The sequence below is a fragment of the Sebastes fasciatus genome, chromosome 15 (assembly GCF_043250625.1).
Source record: "Sebastes fasciatus isolate fSebFas1 chromosome 15, fSebFas1.pri, whole genome shotgun sequence".
NCBI lineage: Eukaryota > Metazoa > Chordata > Actinopteri > Perciformes > Sebastidae > Sebastes > Sebastes fasciatus.
Window position 1 is genome coordinate 16,078,034 of NC_133809.1, and position 27,803 is coordinate 16,105,836.

Genomic DNA, 27,803 nt, shown 5'->3' on the forward strand with positions numbered 1-27,803 from the left:
AAAGATACTGTTATGTTACATGTACAGTGTTCATGACAACACAATATCTGTTAGCAGTTGTACTCACTAGATGTGCTTACTTATAGAAGAACCCAAAGAGAGGCCTAAATAGATTGATAGGTTTATTTTGTTCAATGAAGGGTATACTGTATTTATTCCCTCTGTATAATTTATGTGAAACTGTTGAATCAGGTTTGCCTTTTATTTCAGACGCCGGACTCAAAGAGGCTGCAAGGAAGATTAAAATAGTCAAGAAGAAGGTTGCGTCTGTCCTGAAGAAGGAACATCTTAATATTACCAAAGCAGGTGAGATAATACAGTATGTAGAAGAACAGGTCACAGTGACATTTTATCCTGACTGTCCTCACCTGAAAAGGACATTATTGGTCATTTGTGTCGCTTTCTGCTTTTCATTTCAGCTGATGTACCCATGAAGGCAGTAACGGTGCTGAAAGCTAACAAAAAGCAGATAGTTCCTGTCCTGAAAAAGGAGCAAATGAATGTTACAAAAACAGGTAAGTAACAGGCCAGAATCAGTATAATGATATGTGAACTTTATGCTACAGTGTGTGAGATTAGGCGATCTTTAAAGTGAAACAAGAGGAGTAGAATAGTATTTAAAACTACTGTTCTAATAATTATACATTTATTTATTAAGAGGTTCAAGGCTAAACAACATGATAGGTATCAATCTGACATGTCAAGTGACGGACTGAATTCCACCATCTTGTAACATAGTGCTGTCCTTGTCACATAAAAAAATATATATAGTTTCCATAAAGTGCAACCATTACATGTCTAATGTGAAGATAAGATTAGCTAATGAATTATTATTTTTTTTAATATTCTCCAATAATAGAGGTTCCTAAAGTTCCTAAGGTGGAAGCCAAACTAGAACCTGCAAAGAAAGGTAAGAGCATGCTTTTAATTTTTTTGTGTTAATTGTCAATTCATTTGTAGTAAATTGAATCTGATAGTTTTTTTTATCTGTTGAGATGCTCCATAACCTATATCTTGCCAATCTTTAATCAGACCATTCAATAATGTAACTATGTTTAGATATTATTCATAGTTTTGGTTTGCTGATACTAATTTTGTATTTGTAGAACACATAAAAAGTTATATATTCAAAGAAAGTGTCACATCATAAACATTTATCTTTATATAAACCTAAAACTTAAGGGCTTTTTGATGTCATCATTTTCCACCAGTGGCAGCTCCCAAGGAGCCCAAGAAGGAACCAAAGGAAAAAATCCAAACTAAACCTGTAAAACCAGGTAATGCAAAGCCATCCATAGAGCCATACTGATAATAATAATACATTTATATTAAATTTAAAAGGCACAGCCACTGTTTTATCTTGGATTGGGACTTAAATTTGTAATTAAGATGTTCAAGTGACAGATTGTGTTGTCCTTGTCTCATAGGAGAAGAATTATAGTTTGGATGTAAAGTGCCATGTACCATTACATGTTTAATGTGAAGCTAAGATGAGCTAATGAATTATATTTCTGAATATTCCCCAATAATAGAGGTTCCTGAGGTTCCTAAGGTGAAAGCCAAACCAGAACCTGCAAAGAAAGGTAAGAGCATGTTTTTAAATTGTTGGTGTTAATTGTCATTTCATTTGTAGTAACTTGAATCTGATGGGTTTTTTAGCCATTTAGATGCTCCATAACCTATATCTTGAAAATCTTTAATGAGACCATTCAATAATGAAAATATATTTAGATATTATGCATAGTTTTGGTTTGCTGATACTAACTTTTATTTGTAAACACATAAAAGTTATATATTCAAAGAAAGTGTCACATCATAAACACTTATCTTTATATAAACCTAAAACTTAAGGGCTTTTTGATGTCATCATTTTCCACCAGTGGCAGCTCCCAAGGAGCCCAAGAAGGAGCCAAAGGAAAAAATCCAAACTAAACCTGTAAAACCAGGTAATGCAAAGCCATCCATAGAGCCATACTGATAATAATAATAGATTTATATTAAATTTAAAAGGCACAGTCACTGTTTTATCTTGGATTGGGACTTACATATTGAAATTAACATGTTCAAGTGACAGACTGAATTCCACCATTTTTAACTGAGTGTTGTTGTTGTCTCATAGAAGAAGAATCAAGTTTCAATGAAGTGCAACCATTACATGTTTAATGTGAAACTAAGATGAGCTAATGAATTATATTTCTGAATATTCCCCAATAATAGAGGTTCCTGAAGTTCCTAAGGTGAAAGCCAAACCAGAACCTGCAAAGAAAGGTAAGAGCAAGCTTTTATTCTTTCATGTCAATTCATTTGTAAAAGTAACTTGAATGTGATGGTTTTCTTTAGCTGTTTAGATGCTCCATAACCTATAATGTCTCACCAATCTTTAATCAGACCATTCAAGAATGAAACTCCTAGTTAGATATTGTGCATATGTTTTGTATGCTGACACTTACTGTTTATGTGTAGAACACATAAAAGGTTATACATTCAAAGACAGTGTCACATAGTAAACACTTATATAAACTTTATATAAACCTAAAACTTAAGGGCTTTTTGAAGTTATAATTTTCCCCCAGTGGCAGCTCCCAAAGAACCTAAGAAGGAACCAAAGGAAAAAGTTAAACCTAAACCTGTAAAACAAGGTAATGCAAAGCCATCCATAGAAGCATAGAGCATGGCTAAAGATACTGTTATGATACATGTACAGTGTTCATGACAATACAATAACTGTTAGCAGTTGTACTTATTCATAGAAGAACCCAAAGAGAGACCTGACTGGAGCTTACAAAAGGCACAATAGATTGATAGGTTTATTTTGTTCAATGAAGGGTATATTTATTTTCTCTGTATAATTTATGTGAAACTGTTCAATCAGCTTTTCCTTTTTATTTCAGACGCTGGACTCAAAAAGGCTGCAAGTAGGATTAAAATAGTCAAGAAGAAGGTTGTGTCTGTCCTGAAGAAGGAACATCTTAATATTACCAAAGCAGGTGAGATAATACAGTATGTAGAAGAACAAGTCACAGTGACTTTTTATCCTGACTGTCCTCACCCGAAAAGGATATTATTGGTCACTTGTGTCGCTTTCTGCTTTTCATTTCAGCTGATGTACCCATGAAGGCAGTAACGGTGCTGAAAGCTAACAAAAAGCAGATAGTTCCTGTCCTGAAAAAGGAGCAAATGAATACTACAAAAACAGGTAAGTAACAGGCCAGAATCAATATAATGATATGTGAACTTTATGCTACAGTGTGTGAGATTAGGCGATCTTTATCGTGAATTAAGAGGAGTAGGGCAGTAATTAAAACTACTGTTCTAATAATTATGCGTTTATATTATATTTGAAATATAAATCTCATCATTTTGGATTGGGACTTAAATAATGTAATTAAGAGGTTCAAGGCAAAACAACATAATAGGTATCAATCTGACATGTCAAGTGACAGATTGAATTCCACCATCATATAACATAGCGCTGTCATGGTCTCATAGAAAAAGAATTATAGTCTCCATAAAGTGCAACCACTACATGTCTAATGTGAAGCTAAGATGAGCTAATGAATTATTTTGTTTAAATATTCTCCAATAATAGAGGTTCCTGAAGTTCCTAAGGGGAAAGCCAAACTAGAACCTGCAAAGAAAGGTAAGAGCATGCTTTTAAATTTTTGGTGTTAATTGTCAATTAATTTTTAGTAAATTGAATCTGATGGGGTTTTTTTTAGATCTTTAGATGCTCCATAACCTATATCTTGCAAATCTTTAATCAGACCATTCAATAATGAAAATATGTTTAGATATTATTCATAGTTTTGGTTTGCTGATACTAACTTTTATTTGTAAACACATAAAAAGTTATATATTCAAAGAAAGTGTCACATCATAAACACTTATCTTTATATAAACCTAAAACTTAAGGGCTTTTTGATGTCATCATTTTCCACCTGTGGCAGCTCCCAAGGAGCCCAAGAAGGAGCCAAAGGAAAAAATCCAAACTAAACCTTTTAAACAAGGTAATGCAAAGCCATCTATAGAGCCATACTGATAATAATAATACATTTATATTACATTTAAAAGGCACAGTCACTGTTTTATCTTGGATTGGGACTTACATATTGTAATTAAGATTTTCAAGTGACAGACTGAATTCCACCATCTTTAACTGAGTGTTGTCGTTGTCTCATAGAAGAAGAATCAAGTTTCAATGAAGGGCAACCATTACATGTTTAATGTGAAACTAAGATGAGCTAATGAATTATTTCTTTTTAATATTCCCCAATAATAGAGGTTCCTGAAGTTCCTAAGGTGAAAGCCAAACCAGAACCTGCAAAGAAAGGTAAGAGCATGCTTTTATTCTTTTGTGTCAATTCATTTGTAAAAGTAACTTGAATGTGATGGTTTTCTTTAGCTGTTTAGATGCTCCATAACCTATAATATCTCACCAATCTTTAATCAGACCATTCAAGAATGAATCTCCTAGTTAGATATTGTGCATATGTTTTGTATGCTGACACTTACTGTTTATGTGTAGAACACATAAAAAGGTATACAATCAAAGACAGTGTCACATAGTAAACACTTATATAAACTTTATATAAACCTAAAACTTAAGGGCTTTTTGAAGTTATAATTTTCCCCCAGTGGCAGCTCCCACGGAGCCCAAGAAGGAACCAAAGGAAAAAGTCAAACCTAAACCTGTAAAACAAGGTAATGCAAAGCCATCCATAGAAGCATAGAGCATGGCTAAAGATACTGTTATGATACATGTACAGTGTTCATGACAACACAATGTCTGTAAGCAGTTGTACTTATTCATAGAAGAACCCAAAGAGAGACCTGACTGGAGCTTACAAAAGGCAAAATAGATTAATAGGTTTATTTTGTTCAATGAAGGGTATATTTATTCCCTCTGTATAATTTATGTGAAACCGTTCAATCAGCTTTTCCTTTTTATTTCAGATGCTGGACTCAAAAAGGCTGCAAGTAGGATTAAAATAGTCAAGAAGAAGGTTGCGTCTGTCCTGAAGAAGGAACATCTTAATATTACCAAAGCAGGTGAGATAATACAGTATGTAGAAGAACAGGTCACAGTGACATTTTACCCTGACTGTCCTCACCTGAAAAGGACATTATTGGTCACTTGTGTCGCTTTCTGCTTTTCATTTCAGCTGATGTACCCATGAAGGCAGTAACGGTGCTGAAAGCGAACAAAAAGCAGATAGTTCCTGTCCTGAAAAAGGAGCAAATGAATGTTACAAAAACAGGTAAGTAACAGGCCAGAATCAATATAATGATATGTGAACTTTATGCTACAGTGTGTGAGATTAGGCGATCTTTATCGTCAATCAAGAGGAGTAGAATAGTATTTAAAACTACTGTTCTAATAATTATACATTTATTTATGAAGAGGTTCAAGGCTAAACAACAATTCCACCATATTGTAACATAGTGCTGTCCTTGTCACATCGAAAAAACTATATAGTTTCCATAAAGTGTAACCATTACATGTCTAATGTGAAGAAAAGATTAGCTAATGAATTATTATTTTTTTTAATATTCTCCAATAAAAGAGGTTCCTAAAGTTCCTAAGGTGAAAGCCAAACTAGAACCTGCAAAGAAAGGTAAGAGCATGCTTTTAATTTTTTTGTGTTAATTGTCAATTCATTTGTAGTAAATTGAATCTGATAGTTTTTTTTAGCCGTTGAGATGCTCCATAACCTATATCTTGCCAATCTTTAATCAGACCATTCAATAATGTAAATATGTTTAGATATTATTCATAGTTTTGGTTTTCTGATACTAACTTTTATTTGTAGAACACATAAAAAGTTATATATTCAAAGAAAGTGTCACATTATAAACACTTATCTTTATATAAACCTAAAACTTAAGGGCTTTTTGATGTCATCATTTTCCACCAGTGGCAACTCCCAAGGAGCCCAAGAAGGAACCAAAGGAACAAATCCAAACTAAACCTGTAAAACCAGGTAATGCAAAGCCATTCATAGAGCCATACTGATAATAATAATACATTTATATTACATTTAAAAGACACAGTCACTGTTTTATCTTGGATGGGACTAACATATTGTAATTAAGATGTTCAAGTGACAGATTGAATTCTACCATTTTTAACTGTGTTGTCATTGTCTCATAGAAGAAGAATCAAGTTTCAATGAAGTGCCATGTACCATTACATGTTTAATGTGAAGCTAAGATTAGCTAATTCATTATTTTTTTTTATATTCTCCAATATTAGAAGTTCCTGAAGTTCCTAAGGTGAAAGCCAAACCAGAACCTGCAAAGAAAGGTAAGAGCATGCTTTTATTGTTTTGTGTCAATTCATTTGTAGAAGTAACTTGAATGTGATGGTTTTCTTTAATTGTTAAGATGCTCCATAACCTATAATATCTCACCAATCTTTAATCAGACCATTCAAGAATGAAACTCCTAGTTAGATATTGTGCATATGTTTTGTATGCTGACACTTACTGTTTATGTGTAGACCACATAAAAAGTTATACATTCAAAGACAGTGTCACATAATAAACACTTATACGCACTTTATATAAACCTAAACTGTAAGGGTTTTTTGGTGTTATAATTTTCCACCAGTGGCAGCTCCCAAGGAGCCCAAGAAGGAACCAAAGGAAAAAATCAAACCTAAACCTGTAAAACAAGGTAATGCAAAGCCATCCATAGAAGCATAGAGCATGGCTAAAGATACTGTTATGATACATGTACAGTGTTCATAACAACACAATATCTGTTAGCAGTTGTACTCACTAGATGTGCTTACTTATAGAAGAAACCAAAGAGAGGCCTAAATAGATTGATAGATTTATTTTGTTCAATGAAGGGTATACTGTATTTATTCCCTCTGTATAATTTATGTGAAACTGTTGAAACAGGTTTGCCTTTTATTTCAGACGCCGGACTCAAAAAGGCTGCAAGGAAGATTAAAATAGTCAAGAAGAAGGTTGCGTCTGTCCTGAAGAAGGAACATCTTAATATTACCAAAGCAGGTGAGATAATACAGTATGTAGAAGAACAGGTCACAGTGACATTTTATCCTGACTGTCCTCACCTGAAAAGGACATTATTGGTCACTTGTGTCGCTTTCTGCTTTTCATTTCAGCTGATGTACCCATGAAGGCAGTAACGGTGCTGAAAGCTAACAAAAAGCAGATAGTTCCTGTCTTGAAAAAGGAGCAAATGAATGTTACAAAAACAGGTAAGTAACAGGCCAGAATCAATATAATAATATGTTAACTTTATGCTACAGTGTGTGAGATCATAAACAATAGACAATCTTTAAAATATCATGATTTATATTACATTCAACCCTTGTGTGGTGTTCATGTTTTTGTTACTCAGCCAATGTCCGCGGGTCTGGTGGACCCACCCCAGTATTGGGTTTTTAAATCAATAAAGCCAAAACAATTTATGTAAAAATACTTAACAGATGTTTACTTTATCGTAATTACAAGCAATATAGACAGCATATGGTTAATATTTGCCTCTGTGGGATAATATTGATGAACAAAAGTGCTATTTGTTTTTTGTGATAAAATGTAATTAAAATGAAAAATCAATTATAATGAAGATATGGGTTGAAAAAAACATTTATCTTGAACAAATATAAATGAAACAAGGTTTTTATTGATGTTTATTTCTTTGAACTTAATTAGAAATTCATGTCAGTCTACACAACAGGAACCCCATTGAACACATAGCCTATTCATGCCAGCTTATACAACACATGAGGGGCAGAGTTTCACTGTGTGTGTGTTGTATTTTTTGACATCCATATTTCTGCACTTGCTGGCTGCTGAGGGGCTTGTTTTTGAGCTGCCTGATTGTCAGTCTCATCCTCTTCTTCATACTCACTGTCAGACTCTGAATTGACAGAAATGTGATCCTCATATTCTGAAAACTCTTCATCTTCATCTTCCAAAGGTTCTCTCTCTTCTAAAATCATTTCTAAAGCCCTCTAAGCAGAGAACCTTTTCGCCATCTTGATCGATTGCGATAAGGAGCCACACAGCCAATTTGCAGCTGGGATATAGTGTGAGGAAAATATAGACTAGTTCCCGCAAGACAGAGGGTAAAAAGTGCGGGAATGTGGGAGCAGACAGGTGTCGGTGCTTAAAATGTAACAACCTTGGCGGGAACAGCAGGAGCAGAAAGACAAAACTCACACACATAGAAACAAACACAAACAAACAAACAAACACACGCACACACACACACGCACACGCCACACACACACACATACACACAAACACAGATCAATCAAACACACAAACACACACACACATACTCGTGTTTCCCGTTTGTGGGGCCCGGTTTATTTTACCCAATAGTGGGGCCCACCCTTTCCCGTGGTTCTACACTTCTGTAAAAAATTAGGCAAGATAAAATAAAAATCCTAAACACAAAAAGCACTTCAATTTAACGGAATTCAAAACTTTTTTTTCCACACTCACACACACACACACACACACACACACACACACACACACACACACACTTACAGCAGGCCCAGGTCAGAGGAGGACAGACTGAAGGAACTGTACACAGCACCTGCAATTTCCACACATTTATCTCCCTCGGGTCCAGAGGACCAGAACACCACATATGTAATATAATTGTGTAGGGGGTTGTACAGTGAGCAGTCATTGAAAAATGTGTTCTTTTATATGTTCGACACAGAAAATGAGCCAAGGCCAATGAGTCTGAGGTTGAAAAAATAATTAATCGCATCATTTTTTCTTATACTAAACATTGAAAACGGGTTCCACAGACTCTGAATACCACACAAGGGTTAAAAGGCCAAGTCACTGTTTTATTTTGGATTGGGACTTACATATTGTAATTAAGATGTTCATGTGACAGATTGAATTCCACCATCTTTTAACTGAGTGTTGTCGTTGTCTCATAGGAGAAGAATTATAGTTTGGATGTAAAGTGCCATGTACCATTACATGTTTAATGTGAAGCTAAGATGAGCTAATGAATTATATTTTTGAATATTGTTCAATAATAGAGGTTCCTGAAGTTCCTGAGGTGAAAGCTAAACCAGAACCTGCAAAGAAAGGTAAGAGCATGCTTTTATTTTTTTGTGTCAATTAATTTGTAAAAGTAACTTGAATCTGATCTTATGCTCCATAACCTAATATCTCAGCAATCTTTTATTAGACCATTCAATAATTAAAATATATTGAGATATTATGCATAGTTTTTGTATGCTGACACTACAATAAATAACTTTTCTATGTGTTCTACACATAGAAGTTATATATTCAAAGAAAGTGTCACATCATAAACACTTATCTTTCTATAAACTTAAAACTTAAGGACTTTTTGGTGTTTAATTAATAACTAATTTTCCACCAGTGGCAGCTCCCAAGGAGCCCAAGAAGGAGCCAAAGGAAAAAATCAAATCTAAACCTGTAAAACAAGGTAATGCAAAGCCATCCATAGAGCCATACTGATAATAATAATACATTTATATTACATTTAAAAGGCAGAGGCACTGTTTTATTTTGGATTGGGACTTACATATTGTAATCAAGATGTTCATGTGGTAGACTGAATTCCACCATCTTTAACTGAGTGTTGTCCTTGTCTCATAGAGAAGACTTATAGTTTGGATGTAAAGTGCCATGTACCATTACATGTTTAATGTGAAGCTAAGATGAGCTAATTAATTATATTTTTGAATATTCCCCAATAATAGAGGTTCCTGAAGTTCCTAAGGTGAAAGCCAAACCAGAACCTACAAAGAAAGGTATGTGAGGAATTCATTTGTAAAAGTAACTTGAATCTGATTTGGTTTTAGCGGTTTAGTTGCTCCATAACCTAATGTCTCATCTATCTTTAATTCATTAAAGAATTCAACCAATTCAAGAACTAAATTTAACCATATATTCTAGTTTGGTATCATGCATATTTTTTGTATGCTGACACTAAATTTAGTTATATATTCAAAGAAAGTGTCAGATAATAAACACTTATCTTTATATAAACCTAAAACTTAAGGGCTTTTCGATGTCATAATTTTCCACCAGTGGCAGCTCCCAAGGAGCCCAAGAAGGAACCAAAGGAACAAATCAAAACTAAACCTGTAAAATCAGGTAATGCAAAGCCATCCATTGAGCCATACTGTGAGCATGGCTAAAGATACTGTTGCGATACATGCAGTTTTCATGACAACACAATACTTGTAAGCATTAGTTGTACATAGTAGATGGGCTTACAAGGTCCCAAAGAGAGGCCCGACTGGAGCCTAAAGGGGGCTAAATAGATTAATAGGTTTGTTTTGTTCAATGAAGGGTATATTTATTTTCTTTGTATAATTTATGTGAAACTGTTCAATCAGCTTTGTCTTTTTATTTCAGACGCTGAACCCAAAAAGGCTGCAAGGAGGATTAAAGTAGTCAAGAAGGAGGTTGCGTCTGTCCTGAAGGAGGAACATCTTAATGTTACAAAAGCAGGTGAGATAATACAGTATTTAGAAGAATAGCTTAACTCAGTAGTTTAAAAGGAACAAAGAGAGAGACTGTCCTCACCTGAAAATGACATTATTGGTCACTTGTGTCGCTTTCTGCTTTTCATTTCAGCTGATGAACCCAAGAAGGCAGTAACGGTGCTGAAAGCGAACAAAAAGCAGATAGTTCCTGTCCTGAAAAAGGAGCAAATGAATGTTACAAAAACAGGTAAGTAACAGGCCAGAGTCAATATAATGATATATTAACTGTATGCTACATTGTGTGAGATCATAAACAATAGACAATCTTTAAAATATCATGATTTATATTACATTTAAAAGGCACAGTCACTGTTTTATTTTGGATTGAGACTTACATATTGTAATTAAGATGTTCAAGTGACAGATTGAATTCCACCATCTTTTAACTGAGTGTTGTCGTTGTCTCATAGGAGAAGAATTATAGTTTGGATGTAAAGTGCCATGTACCATTACATGTTTAATGTGAAGCTAAGATGAGCTAATGAATTATATTTTTGAATATTCCCCAATAATAGAGGTTCCGGAAGTTCCTAAGGTGAAAGCCAAACCAGAACCTGCAAAGAAAGGTATGTAAGGAATTCATTTGTAAAAGTAACTTGAATCTGATGTGGTTTTAGCGGTTTAGTTGCTCCATAACCTAATATCTCATCTATCTTTAATTCAATAGATAATTCAACCTATTAGAGAACTAAACTTAACCATATATTCTAGTTTGGTATCATGCATATTTTTTGTATGCTGACACTAACTTTAGTTATATATTCAAAGAAAGTGTCAGATAATAAACACTTATCTTTATATAGACCTAAAACTTAAGGGCTTTTCGATGTCATAATTTTCCACCAGTGGCAGCTCCCAAGGAGCCCAAGAAGGAACCAAAGGAAGAAATCAAAACTAAACCTGTAAAACCAGGTAATGCAAAGCCAGCCATAGAAGCATACTGCAAGCACGGTTAAAAATACTGTTATGATACATGTACAGTCTTCATGACAATACAATACTTGTAAGCATTAGTTGTACATACTAGATGTGCTTACAAGGTCCCAAAGAGAGGCCCGACTGGAGCCTAAAGGAGGCTAAATAGATTGATAGGTTTCTTTTGTTCAATGAAGGGTATATTTATTCCCTCTGTATAATTTATGTGAAACTGTTCAATCAGCTTTGTCTTTTTATTTCAGACGCTGAACCCAAAAAGGCTGCAAGGAGGATTAAAATAGTCAAGAAGGAGGTTGCGTCTCTCCTGAAGAAGGAACATCTTAATGTTACAAAAGCAGGTGAGATAATACAGTATGTAGAAGGACAGGTCGCAGTGATATTTTATCATTGTGGTAAGTATTTGATTAATTTTTTAGTTTACAGAGCTAATGAATTATATATTTTTTGAATATTCCCCAATAATAGAGATTCCTGAAGTTCCTAAGGTGAAAGCCAAACCAGAACTTGCAAAGAAAGGTAAGAGAAAGCTTTTATTCTTTTGTAAAAGTAACTTGAATCTGATGTTTGTTTGTTTTTTTACTGTTTAGATGCTCCATATCCTAATATCTCGCCAATCTTTAATGAGACCATTCAAAAATTAAACTCTAGTTAGATATAATTCATATTTTTTGTTTGCTGACACTAACTTTTTATGTGTCTAACATTACATATTCAAAAAAAAGTGTCACATTATAAACACTTATCTTTATATAAACCTAAACCTTAAGGGCTTTTTGATGTCATAATTTTCCACTAGTTGCAACTCCCAAGGAGCCCAAGAAGGAACCAAAGGAAAAAATAAAACCTAAACCTGTAAAACAAGGTAATGCAAAGCCTTCAACAGAGCCATAATGCAAGCATGACTAAATATATTGTTATGATACAGTTTTCATTATAATACAATATTTGTAAGAATTAGTTTTACTTACTAGATGTGCTTACTCGTGCTGCACCCGATTCAACTGTTATGAGACCATTAAATATTTGTTATTGGTCGCTATAAGCCTCATAAATGTGGGTCAGTAAGGGCATACTATGTTATAAAAGGGAAACCAAAACTAAAAAGCAACGCCATCTTCTAACACGTTTTTCAGACACAGTATGTAAGACAAGTCACAGTGACATTTTATCTTTGTGGATAGTATTTGATTAATTTTGCAGTTTGCAGTGTTAATGAATTGATGAACAGATTGGATCCTGCCAATGTCCTTGTCTCATACAGTCTACTACAATTATAGTTTGTATAGAGAGCTACTATTACATGTTTAATGTGAAGCTAAGATGAGCTAATGAATTCAATTTTTGAATATTCCCAAAATATAGAGGTTCCTGAAGTTCCTAAAGTGAAAGCCAAACCAGAACCTGCAAAGAAAGGTATGAAAGGAATTGATATGTAAAAGTAACTTAAATGTGATGTTTTTTTTTTTTAGCTATTTAGATGCTCCATAACCTAATATCTCATCAATCTTTAATTAGACCATACAAGAATGAAACTCCAGATATAATGCATATGTTTTGTTTGCTGACACAATTGTTTTATGTGTTGTAGAACACATAAAGAATTATATATTAATATAAAGTATCATAATTTTCCACTAGTGGCAGCTCCAAAGGAGGTCAAGAAGGAACCGAAGGAAAAAATCAAAACTAAACCTGTAAAACCAGGTAATGCAAAGACTCACTGATGCTGCAGCCCCATTTGGGGACTGTCTCACTAACTGGAAAACTGGAAATAGTTACATCTACAACTTTATACCCCATTTATATCAATGAGGACAGGCTAAATAACAGAGACAGCTCCCTGCATAATGCAATACAGTTCAACAGCACCACAAAATGCATCCTCAACACCTATTTTAAGAGTTTAAACAAAAAACTGAACATTATCATGAAGGTCGCATTTATTGCAGGACTGTTGTATTAGACTACATCAGTTTTAGCTATAGGTGTACCTGATACACTGAAAACTGAGAGTATACTGTATACACACAGTTCAAATAATGTTCTTCAACACCATCAAAAATAGCTTTTATGAATAAAATACTCTGCTAGAATGTGATATAAAGATTATCAGTTTACAATGCAGATGTTTTTGATGTAAACTCTAAAAGTAACTAATTAAAAGGCAAATCTCCACTAACTCTGTGTCCTATTTTGTGACACAGAAGTCCGAAAGGAAAAGGCCAAAGCTGCTCCTGCTAAGAAAGGTAACACACACATTATGAGTTTATAAGTTCTTGGTAATATTTTCAATCACCAAAGAGCGAAATGATTGTCACAATGGAAATAAAACTATCCTGTTATAATAAATATTGTGCTTTTGACACACAGAAGCTGTTGCTCCCAAAGAAAAGGCCAAACCAGTCATCTTGAAAAAAGGTAAGAATAAAAAAGATAAAGAATGAAAATAATAAACTAACTACATCTTGAACTGTAATGACATACTGTGTATTTTATTTTCAAATGTCTGCTGCTGACAGAACAAGAGAGCGCTGTCAGAAATGCCTCTCTGGTGAAACATAGAGTCAAAATAGTGCCTATGAAAAAAGGTAAATTATTTTGCTTTATTTGTTTTATTATGTTCAGATTTTGAATTGAGTCAATGATCCTCAGCATGTTTTTTGTTCACTTTTTCTTTTCAGAAGTCAAGGCGCCCAAAGAGAAAGCCAAAGCGGTCTCTGCAAAGCCAGGTATTGTACATTTAAATATTTCAAAAACCAAAATGTTCATGACATCAAGGTTTGGTATTGCATTCTGATCATCATGTTTTATGTTTTTTTTCTTTAGTAGTTAAGGTTTCAAAGCAGGAGCCCAAACCAGTTCTGACAAAGAGAGGTAAGAGACGTAGGTTTGTATTTAGCTTCATCGTTCCAATGTGCCATCTTATTTTCAGGAATGACAAATCTAAAATCTCTTTACACAGAACCTGCTCCACTCAAGACAAAACCAGCCCCAGTAGTCAAAGGTAAGAAATCAACATTTATGTTTAAATAAAGGAGCAACCGATTTTTCGACTCATTCAATTTATCTTACAGAGGCAGGAGTACCGCGCAAAAATGTCTCAATAACAGAGGAGAAGATGAAAGTTGTGCCACTGAAGAAAGGTACATCTTTTTGTTTCCACACTAACTTTAATATTTTTCATATGCTCACCACTACAGTGTGCTTTTTATTATAGAAAATGCTGATTGCTTAACATACATTTATGACTTTTGAATTTCAAACAATTAGCAATACCGGTGCTTTGCATTTTCATTCTTTGTTCAACACAAATATTGTCCCTTTTAGTGCCTGTAACTCCAAAAGAGAAAGTCAAACAAGCACCAACAAAAAAAGGTAGTTATATGGATGAAAACTAGTTTTACCAATCAAATATTATTCATATTCATTTCATACCCATATGATATGTGAATTACTTACAATATTATTAACTTATTCTTTTTTATTTTGATGCTTTTATTTCAGAAGCTGAGGTTCTCAAGGAGAAGAAGGCCAAGCCAGTGACTCCCACAAAAGGTTTGTTTTTCTTCATTTGTTTTACAATGTATTGGTCTCTCTTTTATTCCATCCATCCAGATTGTAGTTTTGCAACAGTAGTTTTTTTGTGGTTTCTCACTTGACTGGATACATTAGAATTAATGGAGCCGTGTATTTCTCTAGCACCTGTTATCAAAGCAAAACCTAGATCTGCTGAAAAGAAGAAAGGTACGCCGCAGAAGTGTGTTTCTGTGCTTTTGTAGCTAATAACATGTGGCTGCTGATGAAATGCTCACACAGACTTCGTGCTTTATTGCCATATTGAAAATATATATTATAATTAGGGCTGTCCTCGACCAAAGAAATTCTTAGTCGACAAACACTCAAACTATTCGGTTGACTAATCGATTAGTTGATTTAATCTAAGTTAAGTTTCTCCACAAAGAATCACACAAAAGCACTACATTCAAATCTTGTGTTTACCAGAGATGTGCTCATAAGTTTCTTAGAAATAACATAAACATAAAAAACGGCTAATCGACTAAAGACATCTTAGTTGACTAAACCAAAACGACCGATTACTCGACTAAGAGGGGGCAGCCCTAAATATAATAATTTCAAAGATACAGACGTAGGCAAAATCGTTGGTACCCTTCCGTTAAAGAAAGAAAAACCAACAATGGTCACTGAAATAACTTGAAACTGACAAAAGTAATAATAAATAAAAATGTATTGAAAATTAACTAATGAAAATCAGATATTGTTTTTGAATTATGGTTCAGCAGAATCATTTAAAAAAACAAACTAATGAAACTGGCCTAGACAAAATGATGGTACCCTTAACTTAATATTTTGTTGCACAACCTTTTGAGGCAATCACTGCAATCAAGTGATTTCTGTAACTCTCAATGAGACTTCTGCACCTGTTGACAGGTATGTTGGCCCACTCCTCGTGAGCAAACTGCTCCAGCTGTCTCAGGTTTGAAGGGTGCCTTCTCCAGACTGCATGTTTCAGCTCCTTCCACAGATGTTCAATAGGATTTAGATCAGGGCTCATAGAAGGCCACTTCATAACAGTCCAATGTTTAGTTCTTAGCCATTCTTGGGTGTTTTTAGCTGTGTTTTGGGTCATTATCCTGTTTGAGGACCCATGACCTGCAACTGAGACCAAACTTTCTGACACTGGGCAGCACATTTCGCTCCAGAATGCCTTGATAGTCTTGAGATTTCATTGTACCCTGCACAGATTCAAGACACCCTGTGCCAGATGCAACAAAGCAGCCCCATAACATAACCTAGCCTCCTCCATGTTTCACATTAGGTACAGTGTTCTTTTCTTTGGATGCTTCATCTCTTCGTCTGTGAACATAGAGCTGATGTGACTTGCCAAAAAGCTCCAGTTTTGTCTCATCTGTCCAAAGGACATTCTTCCAGAAGCTTTGTGGCTTGTCAATATGCATTTTGGCAAATTCCAGTCTCGCTTTTTTATGATTTGGTGTCCTCCTGGGTCGTCTTCCATTAAGTCCACTTTGGCTCAAACAGTGACGGATGGTGCGATCTGACACTGATGTACCTTGACCTTGGAGTTCACCTCTAATCTCTTTGGAAGTTGTTCTGGGCTCTTTGGTTACCATTCGTATTATCCGTCTCTTCAATATGTCATCAATTTTCCGCTTGCGGCCACGTCCAGGGAGGTTGGCTACAGTCCCATGGACCTTAAACTTCTGAATAATATGTGCAGCTGTAGTCACAGGAACATCAAGCTGCTTGGAGATGGTCTTATAGCCTTTACCTTTAACATGAAGGTCTATAATGTTCTTTCTGATCTCCTGAGACAACTCTCTCCTTAGCTTTCTGTGGTCCATGTTCAGTGTGGTACACATCATGATACCAAACAGCACAGTGACTACTTTTCACCCTTTAAATAGGCAGACTGACTGATTACAAGTTTGAAGATACCTGTGATGCTAATTACAGGACACACCTTAGTTTAATATGTCCCTATGGTCACATTATTTTACATCTTTTCTAGGGGTACCATAATTTTTTGTCCAGGTCAGTTTCATTAGTTTGTTTTTTAAAATGATTTTGTTGAACCACAATTCAAAAACAATGTCTGATTTTCATTAGTTCATTTTCAGTAAATTTTTATTTATTATTACTTTTGTCAGTTTCAAGTTATTTCAGTGACCATTGTGGGTTTTTCTTTCTTTAACGGAAGGGTACCAACAACTTTGCCTACGTCTGTATGTTGAGGAAACGACCCAAATTTTCCTGTGAAAACTATCATTTTCAGTTTGGTCATTTTCATGCTTAAACGTTTAATAAATTATAATTCCCTAAAAAAGACTTATCTAAGCTGCATTGCGTAGGTGTGAAACGTGGCTTGAAAAAGGCATGTAGCTTTTCAAACAGTTATTGTGACATTTTCCCTCGTTTCTTTTAATCTAGAAGCTGTTGTGAAAGAAAAGGCAAAAACCTCACAGAAAAGTGCGTCCACAGGACATAGTGTGGACGCATTTTCCACTTTCCAGATTAAAAACTGTAACAAAAACTGTAACATACAAGCCAGATTTCCAGGAAATGTTCTCATGCTTAATAGCAGAAATCTCAAATCACATCTTAAAGAAATGTGATATTGTTTCAGTACATTTGTCACTCATCAAAAAGCAAGAATCATCACGCCACTTATTTTTTCTTCTTTCTCTTCAGAACCTGAGGCCAAGCCAGTTCTTGCCAAAAAAGGTAATGCAGATACAATACATCATTATTTGGCATGAAGTTAATTATCTAACTTTCCTTAACACAAATCATTCTCATTACACTCAGCCACTGAGGTTACAAAGGAGAAGCCTAAGCCAGCCCATGAAAAGAAAGGTTAATATCTAATTAAAGCAACAACAAAGTCACATTTTATGTGACATTTTTAAATTGTGAAAAATCACAATTTAAAAATAATTAGTTTTTTCATTTCAATTAGCTCCTTCTAAAAAAGAGGCTGATACAAAGAGGGAAAAGGTCAAATCACTCCAAAAGAAGAAAGGTAGCCTGGCACTGCCATTTGCCTGCAGATGATTCGCTTACAAAAATGACTGGTATCATCTATAATTAGATGCTAATTATGTTTTATCGTAAGCAACAAAGCTACTTTCTGAGTATAAACAATTGCTTACATTTTTATTTACTCAGAGCCCAAAAAGCCAGAGGAGAAAGTTAAACCAGCTGTTAAAAAAGGTACAAAAACAACAACATTTACTTCTCATATTGTCATGTTTGGTGACAAATACATGCACTGAATACTTAAAAATCAGCTCTTTGTGTCAGTATGGCATTTTCCATTAATGTGCTATAATTATACCCAACCATATAAAACATGCAGAGAATCACACAGCCAGAAGCATCAAATGTGGACAAACCAACACTAGTCAAGCGGTTTTCTCAGAGCACAATTCAGATCATTGTGTTTTGCAGAAAAGCCCCCAAAAAGGTTCAAATCAATAATATTTCTCTGCTCAACAAAGATGAACTTTCTAACACTAACACTTTCTTACAGCTTTCTAGTTGTTGATCCCTCATGCACTGCAAGCTGCTTTTCGACATTCATTTTGTTGTGCCAATGCTGTGGCTCCAGCTGCAATACGCATTGTTGAAAAATGAGCTAATTGTGGCTTCCGCTCTCAATTTATGTGTCCCAATTGTCCGAGTCTAACCTTAGATTCCCTTTTTCAGAACTGGAGGCTGCTAAAGAAAAGGACAAATTTGCTGCAGTGAAGAAAGGTACAGTGTTTAGTACAATGACAACTATTATTTAGATCAAGTTATTATGGAACTGGAGTCAATTTGGTGATGCATTTGAGACTTAAGGTTTTATATATGCTGCAACGCTATACCGCCAGAAATACTTCCACACATAAAAAGAATGTATATCAATTGCATTTTCTTCCCGATGACGCAGCCATTTCTAGGGAAAAGACCAAACTGGCCCGTGTGATGAAAGGTATATTTGTGGTGCTCCAGTAGAGGCAGCACTTCATGTAACCATGTAACCTTCATGGTAATCTGATTACATGTAACCTGAAGGCGAATAGAAGATTTTCCTGCTGAATGTCAAAGTGTCTATGAATCCTTTATAGAAAATACCAAAAATGAAGATTATTTATTCAGCAAGAAACTATTCGGTTATAGATTTATAGACAATAATTTAGAGAATATACAATATAGATTATTGTCTGTAAATCTTAGGCTTATAGACAATAACTGTAGAGCGTAACAATTTTCCAGTATCTTACTGAACATGCATGCTAGTCGATTTAACAACCCTAAGAAGTCTCTTTGCTATGAGGTTTTCAGTTTTCAGGCTTTTCATATACATAAACAAACAACATATACTGTAAGTTAAAGTATAAGTTTGAAGTAAATGAGCCACAGCCAACATCAATGTCCTGAAACTAATGAAACATGCATATATGCTACACTTGCTTACACAAGCAAGAAAGAAAAACCCTTTTACTTTCACGAAGGGGTAAAATGAAACAAAACATTACTTCAAATATGTTGTAATTGTTAATTTCTTGCCTGCTTGTGTTTGTTTCATATTTGTGAAACAGAGCTTGACGTTTTAAAAGAAAAGGTCAAATCCACTTCAACAAAGAAAGGTACTGCGTACGACCAGCTTTGAGTAGATCAATAAATCTACAATATGCTGTAAATTTATGGAACATTTGTGATTTATTGCAGAGGACAGAGTTCGTAGAGAAAAAACAGAGCCTGTAAAGAAAGGTATCTTGATTGTTAAGAAACTGACTCTGTGACCAGACAAACAGTGTACAGTACACCTGCTACTGTACACTGTTTTATGAATTATTCATTCATTATTTTTCTTTTCAGAAAAAACAGTTGAGAAGAAGGCAACTAAAGAAGTGAAAGCTAAAGGTACAGTGAACATTTACATCATCAAATCCGCAAAATGTCTGTGTGAAATATATATAACAAATACAATCTGCGGTTTTAGTCTACTCTGCAGAAAGCGGTTTGGATCTCTGACTAATAGTTATTAATCTTGTTGGTATTTACAGAGGACAGAGTTCTTAAGGAGATACAGGAGCCAGCTAAGAAAGGTATAATTCTTATAATAATCGCAACAAAAAAATGAGTGTTCGAACCTTATTTGCACACAGTAAATGCTCTTTTGTTGTAGAAAGATCTCCAGAGAAGAAAGTTGCCAAAGAAGAGAAAGTAAAAGGTACTGTATTGTACAGCAAAGCTGTAATTCAGGATTATATTGTATTGTTTTATGGTTAACACCGTGTTCTTATTTTAATAGAAGAGCCTTCTGTATCAGACAGCTTTCAGATGGAAGGTAAGTACAAATTCCTCTCTCATAACCGAAATATCACATAAGTATGCAAATTGCGCGCTCAGCGAGGGACAAAATACTGAACTGTATTGTTCTCCACAGAGGACCTGCCCTACTTCCAGTGTTTCTTTGTGGACGAGGACGAGGCCCAGTTTCCTTTCTACGCCTTCTCACCGCTGCAGATTTGAAGCTTCAGTCTGAATCCAGTCTGAGGTTTACAATTTAGTCAATTTTACTGATAACGACAAGGTCACGTCACGCCCTGCACTGCTGAAACGCAGTTCACTGTTGGTTTTCAGGAGAAAACCCTGGACTGCAGAGGATGATGGGAGATTTTATGTGATGGACCGGTTTTATTTTATTTCCAGATTTGGTTGAGCTCTCATACCAAATACATGCAGCCAGTGTCATTCCTTTAATTTTTGTTATTTATTTTATTGTGTTTTGAAAGGTGGATATCATGAGAATGTTGGAACAATATAGTATATTACCTCCGTGGATCTTTCATTTAGATCTTCACAGCAACACATGCAAATAAATACGATGGTGCATTTCTTTTTAAAGAAGGAACATAGTGTAGATTAATATGTTCAACTACGCTGTAAACAGGGTACAAAAATGGCCACAATTGCGGATTCAAGGCGGACAGGGGTTCAATTCCCAAATTTACTTGAAAAGTGGTTTGTACAGTAATCGTACACACATGTTTATGCACCGTCATCTGTGTAATTGTAGCTTTTTCCTTCATTGCATTGTAGATGGCAATTTTTTTTTAATGCTCAACTTATCCTAAAGCCTTTGAATCAACAAGTGGGCATTTATAGTGTTTGTGCATAATTCTTGATATTATTTCACTTTGTTTCTCACACATATTCCTCTATCTAATGAAAGGAAAGTTTTTTTTCTGTTTTTGTCTACTATGTCTCTTATGTGTCAAAAGGAATGACCACGCACTGTATATGAGAGCTCCCAAACGTACAGAAGAGACACCACCTTTAAAGTCTTATTAAACTGCCGACATGTGCACCAGCTCCTCATTTTGACATTGGCGCTAAAAACAAGCATTGCCCGCACCGTCAGAATGAAGTTTGAGTTCATATCGAAGTATCAGATTCAGTCTATAGATGGACGACGTGTTCTTTTACTTAAGATATTTTGATAATATTTGTTTTAGTCAATGAGAGGACGAGAATAAGTCTTTTCTTGCACTGTTATCAAAGATGTTTTACAAGTTGGAACATTAAAAGTAGGGCACATGTGATGGGTTTTTTTGTCAGTCAAAAGGGATGTGGCTAACAGCGATTCCTTGATAGACCAAAAACACACGGTCGCTAACTTTGGTCAGTGGCTGTTTGTCTGAGACATAGACACACGATATATTTCAGCAACCTTTTGAATAGGTTCTTATACATGATATTAATGCATATCTTATATTATTACATCCCATTAACTGTGCTAAAACAAGGTAACAGGATTCATATTACAGACTATGAATATCCTGTGCATGTGATGTACAGTATGGGATACATGATTTCAGATTGATTTCGAATACTAGATTGAAAAATCGTATTAGAAATCTCTGAAGAGTGATAGTATTAATAGAGCTGCAAGATTCAGCTCTTCTACAGGTTAATTTAACAACCAGAATGTGGTTGTTAACGTGTTTATGTTTAAGTGTAATATTTGAAATGAAACATTTACATCTTTGATTATATCTGCACAGCGTGTGATTGCAATCTAAATTGTTGCAGATGGCGTAACGCGTTTGGGCAGCAGATGATCTCAGATGTAAACTGGTACATTATTGCTCAGCTTGTACCAGCTGTTGTTTACATATGGCTCTTTACATTTAGCTCCATATGCCGCATAGAAGACAGTTATTACAGCTTGTGGCACTAATCCCAAGTTTAATCAAATGTAAATCCACTAATAATAGAAAAAATCTCTTTATTAGTCCATACAGGACTCATAAGACCCTCTGCAGCTCAAAGTGAGCTCAGCCTCCAGTAACTGTACCATAACAGCTGGAGTTTTATGGTGACTATCACTGGTGTTGTAGGTTTTGTTCCTAAAATGACAGTGAGAGTCTTTGGGTATTTATTTTGGAGGTATTGGATTTTAGTAAAGAAGACATTGCTGCTTAGTATAACAGAATGTTATACTATGTTTTGATTTATGGTGACAAAAGATGACTGATTTGTTTCAACCATTTTAACTGGATTGTATCTAAAGACTCACTTTAACCAGTGAACATGTGCAATACATACATTTTTTTTTTAAATATATCAGTGATCAAATCACTGTATGATTGTTTAATAGCCACTGAATTAAATGTGCATGATGTGTGTGTTTTTTTTGTTTTGTTTTATGTTCACAAATGTTTTTTGTGATATTTTTTTCCCAACTTTGAGAATGGCAACACTAAATACTTGAACTTTTGAATCATTTGATACCAATAACTCACATTTGGTGTTGCTAACAACTACCTAACCATTATTATTTTAAATGATGTCATTGTAAATAGTTAAATAAATGATAAAATAGACAGTTTTAACCCCACGAAACCATTACAACTGAAACTGCTCTTTAACTGCAGTTAAAGTCACATTATGTATTATTTGTCAATAACATCTTCCTTGTGAGTAGTAGCGATTTGACATTAAAACAAAGCAATGCACGTGTTTCTTTTGTAAGTCATGTCTTTCTCTAAAAGGTGCCAAACACAACCTCTCTAACACAAAGAGTAAGTCCCGCCTTTTTCTCAGGTGATGGAAAAGTTGGGGGTCAATGTGTTAGTCTCAACTGTCACTAAGTGGATGAGCAAAACAAAAAAAAATTATGTAATAGCTTGAGTATGAAGCGTATAACGTAATTATTGACATATGATTTATGCTTTCATTTCCAGTTGTATCAATTTTGTACAGTTTTGAGTGCATGTGGGAGTGGCTTTCTCAGTCCAGATATTTTGATTATCTATATCATCTTTATCATCTGTAATGAAGTTTGCCTGACGACGTTATGATAAATTCAAAATATTATTCTCCATGAATAGCTGATATTAACACATTTTCTTGCCCTTTTTCTTGTTGTTTTATTGTTACACATAATACAGTATATTCGCAGGAGTGTCAGGGCTATATACAGAATTTTGGAAATACTGAGATCATGAGTCCAAATTCTCCCAAAACAACAACACCCACCTAAGAAATTGATGAACTAGCCACCAACCGAACTCTGTATAAAATTTTGACTTTTTAAAAATATCAACAAAAAAAAAATTGTTTTATTTATCTATTCGGTTATATTTTCTGTGAATTTATCATCCAAAATGTTATTTCAAAGCCATCTCTTCATTGCTAGGTATGTAATTGTGGTGGAGAATACTAAATCCCTTTTATTTTAATTTAACATATTTAATTGTTTTGCCTAAAAACAGACACATTTTAAGATAATACGCCTGAAAAAAATCTGAATCAGCCTTAAAAGGCATGACGTGTAATATGTATGTCATCGTTGAATATAATGTAATTTAACCCCCAAAATTTCCAGAAATTCAGATTTTTAAATGACCACATTGTATTTCCCTAATGAGGCCAGAGATGGGTTACTACTGACAGATTCCACATGAGGAGGAAACTCCCTCTACTCTCCTGGGAAGTGTACGGAGAACAGAAGAAGCTACACTAAACTATTATCTCTCACTACAACATGGAATGTGATTTAATCTCCTTTTTCTGTTTTCTCAGTGGGATTGTGCTGCTGTGAATATTGTAACATAAACTCGCCTGAACTGGCCATCTAACTGTTTTCACCCCAAATACTTATGCAAATGACTTTGCCTGGTTTTGTGAGAAAAGAGGCAATTCTTGGCATGCTACAAACTGGAGCATAAAGACGGATTTTGATTGAAATTAATTCAGTGAGCAACGGCCGAATGAGTTCCACTCCAGTTACCAGGGTTTCTTTGTGTTGCCGGCTATTCAGAGGGGGCCAAAAAACCTGGCAGCCTGTGGGGTGAGATGAGAAGAATGGCCACTTGTAGTCACAGTGTTCAGTAGGCTAGGCACAGCTCACAGGGCAGGACGGGGAGCCTTTAGCTGGGCTTCTTAAAATGTGGGAAAGATGGAGGAACTTTAAAATGAACACAAGTCCCTCTTGTTTATTTAAAAGATGTAAAGACTAACTGTTGGAGATCACAAAGGTTTACTGACAGACTCTAATTTTAGATTTTGAACTACTAACTGTGGGATATTGGATAGACACAAACTGTCCACATCCAGCACAGTGTCCTCTCTTAACTGCCTGTCATTTGTCACGCCAGCAGCAGCATTCAATCACGGTTGGTCCACACACCATCGAATGATGCCTCTACGTAATGACACCACGACTAAAACCGGATTATCCCGAGGAGAGTGACATCACCACCCCCACCTCCAGCTCCTAGTTGTCTCTGACCATCTGGGGGTTACTGGAGGACATTCATTCCCACGAGTTCAATGGTCACACTGGCTGCTGGTGCTGCACGGCCGGCTCTGGCCCGCACAGTCACCCTGCAGCTGTCACCTGGAGCTGACCCGTCACAGGGAAAGCCCTGTTCCCACAACTTAGGTTGACATGTTTGAAAAGAAATGTAGGACTGCATTCAAAGTTGCATGAAAAAAAAGTCAGCTCTGTTGTTGAGATAAAGTGGTACCACTACTTTTAAATACCAACTGAAAAGTCTGAGACATTGAGGTTTAGTCGAGCAGTTTATTTTTTCATTTTTATTTTATAACAGTTTTAGGCCCTTCACAGTCTGAATTTCTTACAAAAGATCTTACAAAAGATTTCCCAAAATATTTATCTCATGTTACAAGTGCAAATCACTGCATTACACTGTGAAAACAAACAAAAACATTTTTGTTAAAAAAAAAAAGAAAACAGAAAAAGGAGAACACTTTGTTGATCCTTTGCAGTGCAGGGGGTGATTTGCTCATTCAAGTAGGATGGTAAAGTTAGGCTTTCTCATATGTGCGGGTTGCCTCAACTCCCTCAAAAGTCAAAGTCTGTGAGGCAGAGAAAAGAAAAAGCAAAGGACATCCTTTATTACATGATAATTAACATTTAGCTGTGATTTTAATGCAAAATCAGTCACACTGGATGTAAAGCATGTCATCTGCAGTGCATTAGGGTCATATAACATCGGTTATTACACCATTGCAAAGGCGAGGCAAGTGTATTTGAATATCTTAAAAACAGGGTAATATTTGCATCATAAAGTGCTTCACATAAGCACTTTATGATGCAAATGGCTCCATAAACTATCAAGTTACGTGTGTTATTTAATTCTTACCGCCACCATCTTCCCATCCTTGATTTCTCTGACAAATTTGGTCTCCTTGCCGTCCCACTTCTGCACTTGCACAAGTTTGGCTCCTTCCATGGTGAAGGTAGACTGCAAGCACAAGCACAGTATAAATTTAAACCATGTCTGGGTCAACCTGCAGCCAGAGGAGCACATGTTACACAGTTGAAGATTACACCCTGACTTTTTAAAACTCAGCTTACTTTGACATTCCGGTCATCGACTGTGGTCTCATCAAACTCTTCTCCAAGTTTGGCTGAGATCTCAGTGTTCTTGAAGGTGCTCTGGGTTTTCACCACCACTTTGTCCCCATCCTGGCTGATCACTACTGTTGGTTTGGTGACATTGCCCACTTGTCTTGTGGCAAAACCAACACCTGTCAAACAAAATAAATGCCTTTAGTAATGCATTACTGCACACAAATTAAAATAACAACTAATCACTTCTTTTTTGTACTTAAAAGTACAAATAAAAAGCAAATGTTATCCCAGAAACATTGTTCACACTACAGTTATCTCTTATTTTTAAGGAGAAAAATAAATGATCTTACCAATTGCCTTCATGTATTCATCAAAGTTCTGGCTGTCGACCAGTTTCCATGTTGCGCAGAAAGCATCAACCATTTTTGCAGATGTTACTGGTCAGTTCAGTGTGAAACTATCAGAAGGACTCTTGTCTCTGTGCAGTAAATCCTGCAGCGTGTCTGCCTGCAACAATTAATACTGGGTGGGAGGGCGGGATTAGAGCGGCAGCGAGACAGCTGATTGGTTGTTCCAGACGCGTCGTGGGCTGTGATTGGCTGTTGCAAAATGATCCGTTATGTAGTATTTGAATGATGACTGACAATAGTATTGTGTTGTCTGGGTGATAAATGGAAATATAGATCAAATGTATACAACAATTACTATAAAGACACACTACAAACATCTATTTTTTTTTCTCCATATATCTCATTATGACACTACAGCCATATTGCAGCAATGCTAGCAGCTTTGTGAGGCACTAAACCAGGGGTCAGCAACCTTTATTATCAAAAGAGACATTTTAGGCAAAAAAAAAAAAAATCTGAAAAAACATTTGATCATTGTGATGAAGGTAACACAGTTTATAGTCTAAGTTTATAGTATATAAGTCTAATGCAGTGAGGGCCAAAGAGCAAATGTACTACGGAGTAGTAGGGCCACATTGAGGGAAAAAACACCGGAGATTCCCAGAATAAAGTCGTAATATTACGAGAAAAAAGTCGTAATGTTACGAGAATAAAGTCATAACTTTACGAGAAAAAAGTCGTAATATTACGAGGATAAAGTCAACATTACGAGAGAAAAGGTGTAATATTACGAGAATAAAGTCATAACTTTACGAGAAAAAAAGAAAATATGACTTTTTTCTCGTAATATTAGGACTTTATTCTAGAAATCTCCGATTTTTTTTTTTTTCAATGTGGCCCTAATACTCCGTCATACCATAAACCTACAACGATAATAAATAAAAATGTAAACAAAAAAACAGTTATTCATTTCCATTTTTTAAAATCCTCAGGGAGCCACTGGAGAGGAGGTTGCTGACCCCTGCACTAAACACTAAATGCTAACGCTAGCATGCTTAGCAGGTGCAAGCTAATGTTTACCATGTTCATCTTAGTTTAGCGTGTTAGCTTGCTATTATTTGCTACTTAGTGCTAAACACAAAGTAAAGAAATAAATAAAGCCGAGACCGATAAGAACTTCGTAACTTGGACAAATTATTATTGGACATGTCAGAAGTATGACATGATGATGGTATTGGAGAAAAGTATGATTCCCTAGTTAAAGGGACTGTTTGTAAGAATCAGAAATGCTTGTTAACAGCGACACCTGTGGCCGTTAAGTCAACAGAAGTCAGCGTCGGGCTCTACATAGACATGAACGAGCATCGCCCAAAACAGTGAGGCGACACATGTCAGCTAAAACCACAATATCACTCTATATTTCACCTGCTTGGCAGTAATGTTAGCTGACCAGACGAAGGTCTCTCCATGAATCACTGCTGATCCTAGTGTTGGCTTTTCCTGCTTCAGCCTCCCGACCGCGGTCGGAGGGAAAAGGGGGGAGGTGAAGGCACCCGGTCGGAGACGATAACGT

General features: G+C 35.5%; 3 protein-coding genes across 3 annotated transcripts; 2 read left to right on the forward strand and 1 right to left on the reverse strand.

The window, feature by feature from the left end:
* Nucleotides 1-3: 3 nt before the first annotated feature.
* On the forward strand, nt 4-4,730 carry LOC141784055 (uncharacterized). The gene is made up of 9 exons (XM_074661735.1): nt 4-306; nt 420-515; nt 860-910; nt 1,881-1,946; nt 2,218-2,268; nt 2,892-2,987; nt 3,101-3,196; nt 4,280-4,330; nt 4,636-4,730. Exons 1-9 carry the CDS (start codon nt 135-137, stop codon nt 4,728-4,730), a joined length of 774 nt encoding a protein of 257 aa, XP_074517836.1. The 5' UTR covers nt 4-134.
* LOC141783280 (uncharacterized) lies at nt 4,254-25,256 on the forward strand. Its single transcript, XM_074660481.1, has 47 exons — nt 4,254-4,330; nt 4,636-4,701; nt 4,954-5,049; nt 5,163-5,258; nt 5,565-5,615; nt 5,916-5,981; nt 6,254-6,304; nt 6,610-6,675; nt 6,924-7,019; nt 7,133-7,228; nt 9,044-9,094; nt 9,394-9,459; nt 9,737-9,787; nt 10,068-10,133; nt 10,398-10,493; nt 10,620-10,715; nt 11,044-11,094; nt 11,375-11,440; nt 11,707-11,802; nt 11,930-11,980; nt 12,261-12,326; nt 12,827-12,877; nt 13,103-13,168; nt 13,669-13,710; nt 13,835-13,882; nt 13,984-14,052; nt 14,146-14,193; nt 14,291-14,338; nt 14,427-14,468; nt 14,539-14,607; nt 14,792-14,839; nt 14,969-15,019; nt 15,164-15,208; nt 17,432-17,470; nt 17,693-17,725; nt 17,810-17,857; nt 17,961-18,023; nt 18,170-18,214; nt 18,710-18,757; nt 18,936-18,977; nt 19,588-19,635; nt 19,718-19,759; nt 19,868-19,912; nt 20,056-20,097; nt 20,178-20,222; nt 20,304-20,339; nt 20,439-25,256. Exons 4-47 carry the CDS (start codon nt 5,174-5,176, stop codon nt 20,522-20,524), a joined length of 2,556 nt encoding a protein of 851 aa, XP_074516582.1. The 5' UTR covers nt 4,254-4,330; nt 4,636-4,701; nt 4,954-5,049; nt 5,163-5,173; the 3' UTR covers nt 20,525-25,256.
* On the reverse strand, nt 25,072-26,390 carry fabp7a (fatty acid binding protein 7, brain, a). Its single transcript, XM_074660487.1, has 4 exons — nt 26,231-26,390; nt 25,884-26,056; nt 25,669-25,770; nt 25,072-25,381 (listed from the first exon to the last, which is right to left on the reverse strand). The coding sequence occupies exons 1-4, from the start codon at nt 26,301-26,303 to the stop codon at nt 25,331-25,333; spliced, it is 399 nt and encodes a 132-aa protein (XP_074516588.1). The 5' UTR covers nt 26,304-26,390; the 3' UTR covers nt 25,072-25,330.
* Between the last annotated feature and the right edge of the window lie 1,413 nt (nt 26,391-27,803).

Excerpts from the sequence above, each read along its gene's own strand:
- fabp7a (XM_074660487.1), bottom strand. The coding sequence starts at position 26,303 with ATGGTTGATGCTTTCTGCGCAACATGGAAACTGGTCGACAGCCAGAAC. Across the intron at positions 26,057-26,230 it reads TGAATACATGAAGGCAATTG|GTGTTGGTTTTGCCACAAGA; the intron begins GTAAGATCATTT and ends TTTGTTTGACAG. Across the intron at positions 25,382-25,668 it reads AGGATGGGAAGATGGTGGCG|ACTTTGACTTTTGAGGGAGT; the intron begins GTAAGAATTAAA and ends TCTGCCTCACAG.
- LOC141784055 (XM_074661735.1), top strand. The coding sequence starts at position 135 with ATGAAGGGTATACTGTATTTATTCCCTCTGTATAATTTATGTGAAACT. Across the intron at positions 1,947-2,217 it reads AACTAAACCTGTAAAACCAG|AGGTTCCTGAAGTTCCTAAG; the intron begins GTAATGCAAAGC and ends CCCCAATAATAG. Across the intron at positions 4,331-4,635 it reads ACCAGAACCTGCAAAGAAAG|TGGCAGCTCCCACGGAGCCC; the intron begins GTAAGAGCATGC and ends ATTTTCCCCCAG.
- LOC141783280 (XM_074660481.1), top strand. The coding sequence starts at position 5,174 with ATGAAGGCAGTAACGGTGCTGAAAGCGAACAAAAAGCAGATAGTTCCT. Across the intron at positions 10,716-11,043 it reads AATGAATGTTACAAAAACAG|AGGTTCCGGAAGTTCCTAAG; the intron begins GTAAGTAACAGG and ends CCCCAATAATAG. Across the intron at positions 13,883-13,983 it reads ACCAGTCATCTTGAAAAAAG|AACAAGAGAGCGCTGTCAGA; the intron begins GTAAGAATAAAA and ends TGCTGCTGACAG.